The 7287-nt window shown below is 38.7% G+C and overlaps 1 protein-coding gene across 1 annotated transcript in view; it reads left to right on the top strand.

Annotated features, from left to right (window-relative positions):
- LOC122070155 overlaps positions 1 to 6540 on the top strand; it is a 13162-nt gene extending 6622 nt beyond the window's left edge. The window contains exons 2-5 of the mRNA XM_042634269.1: positions 842 to 926; positions 5264 to 5375; positions 5679 to 5790; positions 6012 to 6540. Coding sequence (XP_042490203.1) covers positions 842 to 926; positions 5264 to 5274 — 96 coding nt within the window. The 3' untranslated portion in view covers positions 5275 to 5375; positions 5679 to 5790; positions 6012 to 6540. The remainder of the gene's footprint in view (positions 1 to 841; positions 927 to 5263; positions 5376 to 5678; positions 5791 to 6011) is intronic.
- The last annotated feature ends 747 nt before the right edge of the window (positions 6541 to 7287 follow it).

Raw genomic sequence — 7287 nt, 5'->3', positions numbered from 1 at the left:
GCGCTTATTTATTTTCTATCGGTATCTATGGATTGATCATGAGCGCAAATATGGTTAGAGCTCTTATATGTCTTGTACTTATAATAAATGCAATTTACTATAAATGTTCCCAGGGAATTCATTAGAGGAATGTTTTCAATAAAAATTGTTTGTTCTTGCATATCCCTACCAGTTTTCAAAATTAATCCTGGGGGTATTGGCTGTCAACGAATAGTGTAGAAAATCCTCCCCTGAGGGTTAGGCTTGAGTTTGAAAAGATGCCCCATGCCCCGGCACCACTTCCCCATGTGTGTGGGTTTCACAGCCTGGTTCCACTTCCCCATGTGTGTGGGCGTAGGGTACACTAGGAGGTAGTGTTCTTTAACCCCTATTTATTTTATAAATTGGCCTATTTATAATTATATATAAAAGGATTTTTTTTTCTTAAGGCCTCATTAAGATTGCACTTAAAAGAATGAAATTTTATTTTTACATCTAAACTCCCTCTTTATTTTTAGGGCTTGGACAACTTTGTGCCACCTAGGTGCCTGGCCACCACCTCTGCTGGCCTTTGTTCCATGACAAGTATGGATTCGAATCATAGTTCATATAGATGTAATAGCTCTTAATTTTAATTTGGTCAAGTTTGATTTAACCAGTGTTGTTTATTTTGGAAGTCCTGGTTGATCTTCAAATTTATGTGTTAATCCATTAGGTCTTCAGAATATTCTTGACTGTCTTGTGCTTAAACTGATAGAGTTAGACAAGTGTTATCTTTCCTATTTATGCTTGTGTAGTTAATTCAGAATATTTGTAGTGAGGTGGTAGAATCCCATTAATTGAATTCTTATTGTGTTTCTAGGAACATGGATTGGGTGAGGATGGTGTAAACAGGATTTTGCACTGCAAATCCGAACCTGGACTTCATGGCTGTTGGAAAGAAATCGGTGAGCATTCTTTGTGCTACCTTAGGTTGTATGCTCCTTAATCCTAATTATAATCGCTGCTCTTGCACTGTCTTAATCTTTTTCCCTGCTAGCCCTTTTTATTGTTTTCTGTTTATTCACTGCAAATCCTACCTTGAACATATAGGCTGTTGGAAGGAAATTGCTTGTGCCAACTTAGGTTGTATGCTCCTAATTATTTATTGCTGCTCATGAGCTGTCTTATTATTATTCCCTGCTCGCCCTTTTTATTGTTTTTTTTCTTCCCTTTTAGACTTTTGCTTGTCTTTCCTGTTTCATCCATTGCATGAATGTTTTTCTTGTTCTTTGCAGAATAAATTTTAATATATAATGATGGTTATTCTAATGGCATTGCTTGTCTTTCCTGGTTATCCTCTAGATTCCTTCATCCTTTGCCCAAGGATGAGGGAGGCCTTGGCTTGAGAAGAATCAAAGAGGTTAATTGAGCAAGAATTCTCGAGCTGATCTTGGAGCTTGCAACTAAGAAGAAAACTATCTGGGTTGACTGGGTTTTCTCTGTTTTTTTTTTTTTTGCAATGATTCTAATTAGAATGCTCCTTCTATTTTTTATGCTTCCTGGGTTTGGCACAAGATTCTGAAGCTTGGGCCTATTGCTTTCGGGTCCATTTCCTGCCAAATTTGTAATGGGGCTTCTACCTTTCTTTGGCTCAATCATTGGCACCCTATGGGTGTTCTCCGCATTTTTGGTGCTAGAGCCATTTACGGCTCAGAATTTAGTAAGCAGTCCATGGTAGCATATATCATTAGTCATGATGACTAGGCCCCCCTACCTACTTCTCCCCTGTTAGACGCTGTGTGGAATTCCTTGTCTTCCATTTCTAGAAGGCCTCATTATAGGGGAGATAATGTTGTTTGATCTACATTTTCTTCAGGCCTTTTCAGTTCTAAAACTGCTTGGGACTTCATCATATCATGTGGGCCATTACCTCTTTGGTGCAAGTTAGTGTGATTCAAGGGCCATATCCTTTGTCACAGTTCACTATCTGGCGGGCCCTCCCAACTGCTTCCAAATGCAGTTTTTCCTCATTCACCAGAAGATTCCAATCTCTCCTTTTTGCTGCATTTGTTGGAATGCTCTGGAAGATTGGATCATCTCTTTTTTGCTTGCCTTTTTCCTCTTCTTTTGTAGAAGGGTCCCATTAAAATGTTGGCAATGAAGCCAGAGGATTCTTCTATTCATGAGGGAATGGGTCTGGGTGGATGTCCTTTCGATAAATGTCCCTGTGATTTTGTGGGTAAGCTTGCATTTAGTGCCACCATCAACCATATTTGGATGAAGCGTAATCTCAAAAAATGGTCCTTGAGTTCTAGATCCTTTCAGTAGATTTGTGACTCCATCTCCTTTGATATCAAAACAAACTTCCTTTGGTCTCCTCTCATTGTTGATTCCCCAAGGAAAAGGCATATTGTTGTCCTAGGGTCTTCCCCTCTCGCTTCTGCAGCTCGTTTCCTCCTCTCCATGAGATTGGGTTTCTCTTTCCCCTTTTGGTAATGAATTATTTATTCACCAAAAAAAAGAAAAGAAATAAAGATTTTGTATAATTATGTTTGAAACTTGAGTACTTATCGTTTATAGTTACACATAAACTGTTGCTAGTTGTACTGTTAGTGTTAATGTATGTTACTTAATACTTAGTAGTCGGATACTTATTAGAGAGTCTAGATAGGCCATGCGTCAAATTTCAGAGCCTAATTTCCATATGTGTCTGTGCACATCTACTACTACTTAGATCACTACAATATCTCTCCTGATTTTTCAGTGCTTTGTTTTGCCATATGTCAGTAGGGGACTTTGGGGCTTACCTGTCCACAAAATCTTAGCAGGATCCAATGTACCTCAAGTGTATCCAGCGTCTCTTATTGTCTCTCCGAGATGTCTCTTAAAACCATTTTCCCGACATGCTTTCTGATACAGATACTTGACACCTGTTTAACATATTCAAAGAAATAAAAATGGTTGATTTTTCTGAAGGCAAAGAACCTTATGCAAAAGGTGCTAGGAAAGCTCAAGAAAAGATGTGATATTTGGTATTGGTATCTGTCAGCAACCATAGAAAGGGCTTGTGAACCAAGTAAGAAGACCAGGATACCTTTTTCTTCTTCTTCTTTTGTGGGGTGGTGGGGGTGGGGGATGCAAATATGGTGAGTTCTCTATGGGACTTGAAGAGAGTGAGAGCTCTTGTAATTAGACTCTTACGAATTACTACAATTCTATGGAAGAAGCAGTTTCTTAAATGAGATTGCAGCTTCTATCGAATTTTAGAAAGGTTCTTGAGGTTCTGACTAATTATATCGTTGGATTAATGGGTTTTCAACTTCTAAAAATGGGAAGATACTCAAAGGGTTTTGGTATTAGAGGCCGTTGAAGGGGAAACTCCGAATTACTAGAATTGTCCTTTGGTTGTCCCTTCACTCCTCTTACTTGTTTGCTAGAATTTTCTTCTCCTCCCCACCCCCCTTTGAGGAGCTTAGGCCCTCATTTATCATATAGTTTCCTTGTACCTGCAATGCCTGTATTTTTTGTTTACCAATAAAAAAAATCTGAACAATCCGACAAGAATACAGGGCAGTGAGAATTAGTTCATGGTTATAGATGTAGAAATAGTGGAGGATGGAATTAGGGCTCTTGGGAGATGTATTTGTAGCAATCGAACGCCAAGACTATGGAAATATTTCGGTACTTTTTACTGGTCCAGTTCTTAACAATCTGTCCATTCTCAGACCTGATTCATTTAGTGGGGTCCATGCTTGAACCTGGACCTGCTGACACCCCTAAAGTTATAGCAAGCTTCTCACTACAGTCTGCTTCACTTGCTTTGAAGTCTTGGGTGTATGTGCCTTTCATTTCTGATTAAATTTGGTATATAGTTCATAAGAAAGATCCAAAAACGAGTTAAAGCAATACTTTAAGAGTAAACATACTAAGCAAAATTTGTGTACGTTTAACATTAGGAATGTGATGAGGTGAAACCTTGCAGCCTGATCTCAAGTGATCACACACTCTGCCCTGCACAACAACTTAGCCTTTTCCTAACTAAATGGGGTAGGCTACATGGATCCACGAAAAAAAAGAAAAATACAAAATACAAAAGAAAAGAAAAAGGGCACCACTGGAACATCCCACTTACAATTAGTCGGAAACATGGATCTTTGCCCTTTAAACAGCTATGTTTGAGGTCAAACTGGAGTCAAGACCTAGTCTCTGCATGTGTTTTCTTACACCATCCTCTATGGTCATTTTGGGCCTAGCCCAAACATGCTGCCCTGATGCAGCGATGAGGACTTATGAAAGGAGGAGGAAGAGGGGAGTTGGCCAGGGCAAGGACAACTAGCTAAGTGGAGTTTGGTTTGATGGGATCTATAGTTTCTATTTTCAGTAGTTTCTAAATTCCTAGTTTCTAATTTCAGTTTTAGTAACTAGTAGGACTTTCTATTTTGTTAGTTTATGGTTCCAGTTTTTAGTAACTACTCTAGTTTCTATATTGTAATCTCTCCCATCAAGTTATAAATAAAGAGGAGGGCTCCATAAGCCTCCATGATTTTTATGAAAAAAAAAACTGCTGTTGCTGTTCCTTCTCTGCTGAAGGTTGCTTTGTGTTTAATCAAAGTGGTGGACTGGTGTGTGATCTGGTGACTCTTTGCAGTGTGAAGCCCATGACATTTTCTTCAAGTGTTCTTCTTCTTCTTCTTCAAGGTTTTTCAAGGGCTCTATTGCTGATCATCAAACCAGGTATTTAAAACCCAATTCTGCCCAGAATTCCATTAAGTTTCACAATCGGTTCCCTGCTCCCTGTAGCACTTCCAGCTGTCGGTTTGAGCTATAATTCTGGTCGATTCTTCTTCCCTACCCAAGTGAGACTCGACCCTGGTTTGGGCTGATTCTGACCAGCCAATTTTGAGATAGTGAAAATCTCCTTATTTTTGTCCTGTAGTGGATTTCTGAGGCTGAGACTGAAGTCGATAGGACTGTTCTACTGTGTTTTGGTTCTATGCTCTTCTATGCTGTTGCTCATATTGATTGGATTGTGATAGACCTGTAACAGTCCCCTGATAGGCTACTGGACCTGTTTGCTAGTTTGGCCTGAAGAACCAGATCTGTTGGAATCAACAGACTTTTTTGTGTCTTCTTTTCTGTTCTTATTTTCTGTTACATGATTGGGCTGGTTCTGGTTGTTCTTCTGAATATACAATCCTGCAGTTGAAGGCTTGGTTAGTCTATCTATCCTAGTCTACATTATGCCCTGCAACAAACACATAATAAGTTGTTGATTTTCTGATGTTATTGTTGTTAATTGCAGCTGCTGCCTAACCTTGGAGAACTCACATGAGTGTGTATTACAGAGGACATGTTTTGTTTGAAAGGGATGATGCACATAAATGGACTAAAGAGGAATATGAACTTGTCCGAAGGTGTGTTCAATCATATATTGGCTTTTATGTATTCCTTTTTTCATTCAAATCTTGTGTGTGGTTTTACCCCGACCCTCTGTAGAAAATGTATGTATTGTGTTGGTGATGAACAATAATGTTGTATATTTGGTACCTACCTTTTTGTATTTAAGGAGGGTTTTTTTTTTAAACTTGTGTATGACAATGTATATACATTCCTGCAGTTGAAGGCTTGGTTAGTCTATCTATCCTAGTCTACATTATGCCCTGCAACAAACACATAATAAGTTGTTGATTTTCTGATGTTATTGTTGTTAATTGCAGCTGCTGTCTTACCTTGGAGAACTCACATGAGTGTGTATTACAGAGGGCATGTTTTGTTTGAAAGGGATGATGCACATAAATGGACTAAAGAGGAATATGAACTTGTCCGAAGGTGTGTTCAATCATATATTGGCTTTTATGTATTCCTTTTTTCATTCAAATCTTGTGTGTGGTTTTACCCCGACCCTCTGTAGAACATGTATGTATTGTGTTGGTGATGAATAATAATGTTGTATATTTGGTACCTACCTTTTTGTATTTAAGGAGTTTTTTTTTTTTTTTTTATTTATTTATTTATTTTTAAACTTGTGTATGACAATGTATATACTATAGAGTGCATGAGAAGCATGGTTCAAAGTGGAGGATGGTGGCTGATGTGTGATGGGGACATCAAGGTGTACAGTCGAAAGAAGAAAAAGATTCAACCAGGTCCATCTTTGTGGTTAGAGGATTAAACAAGAAAGAAGAAGGAAAGAGAAGAAACAAGAAAGAAGAAGGAAAGAGAGGAGTCGAACCAGCCTTCCAGCGCTGGGTTCGACCCCCCATTGTCCTCCCAATCAGTAGATCTTGTGGACCCCACCAAATCTTATTTGATTCTAGTACTTTACAGATCTTGTGGACCCCACCAAATCTTATTTGATTCTAATACTTTGCTTTAAATCTAGTGATATTTGATTGTCTTACATAATTAGGAAACTAGGACTTCTTTATATTGGTCTGTTAGGTAGTCTTTTATTTCAAGTAATTGAGTTTCTAAATATCTTTTTTATTTTTGGAAGTTTATTCTATTTAAGTGTAAGGCCATTGGCCATTATGGAATACAATGAATGTTAATTGAAAAAAACAGCCAAGAGCAAACCCCCACCCCTCACGGTTCTCTCTCTCTTTCAATCTCGTCTTTCTCACTTTTCTCTCTTGCCTCTTTCTTCTCTTTAGTCTCTCGGCTCTCTCTTCTCTCTTCTCTCTTGTCTCGCCTCCCTCTCTTTTTCCATTCTTTTTTTTCTGCTGCTGTTTTTGTTGCTGTTGATCTCCCCTTTCGATGCTCACTGCTGCTGCTACACACTACTGCCATTACCTCACTGTTGCTGCTACACACTGCTGCCATTACATCACTGCTGCTGCTACCCTCAGCTGCTGCTACTCTCGGTTGTTGTTTACTCTCCGCTGGAGCATCTCTCTACAATCGGCTGGACTTGTCTTCATCAACTAAAGGTGGACTGCATCTCTTTATTTTGGAGGACCTTGATCTCTTCTTTTCTCCTCAGATCTGGACAACAGTACGGTAAATCATTAAACTAAACCCTCCCCACCTCCATTAATCCCTATTATATATTGCAGCCAATTGACATTGAAGCCAGCCTTTGCCCTTTGATTATGCCTATTTTTACCCGTTGTTTTAAGTTGTTTTGTCACTGTTATATCTCCAAAAAAAACCTGCTGATTTTCTATTTTAGTTGGTTGCTAGAGGACATTGATTGTTTGCATATCTAATTTGGGTGTCTAGATTGATTTGTGCTGAACCTAACATTCGAATGTTGTATGTTCCCTTCTCCATGTCCCCACTTGAAACTTAAGTAAGAATTTATGTGTTTTTCCGTCTAGATTATTA

Source organism: Macadamia integrifolia, unplaced genomic scaffold (genome assembly GCF_013358625.1).
Source record: "Macadamia integrifolia cultivar HAES 741 unplaced genomic scaffold, SCU_Mint_v3 scaffold837, whole genome shotgun sequence".
Lineage (NCBI taxonomy): Eukaryota > Viridiplantae > Streptophyta > Magnoliopsida > Proteales > Proteaceae > Macadamia > Macadamia integrifolia.
Note: the sequence above shows the minus strand (reverse complement) of the source record. Positions and strands in the feature narration are given on the sequence as shown.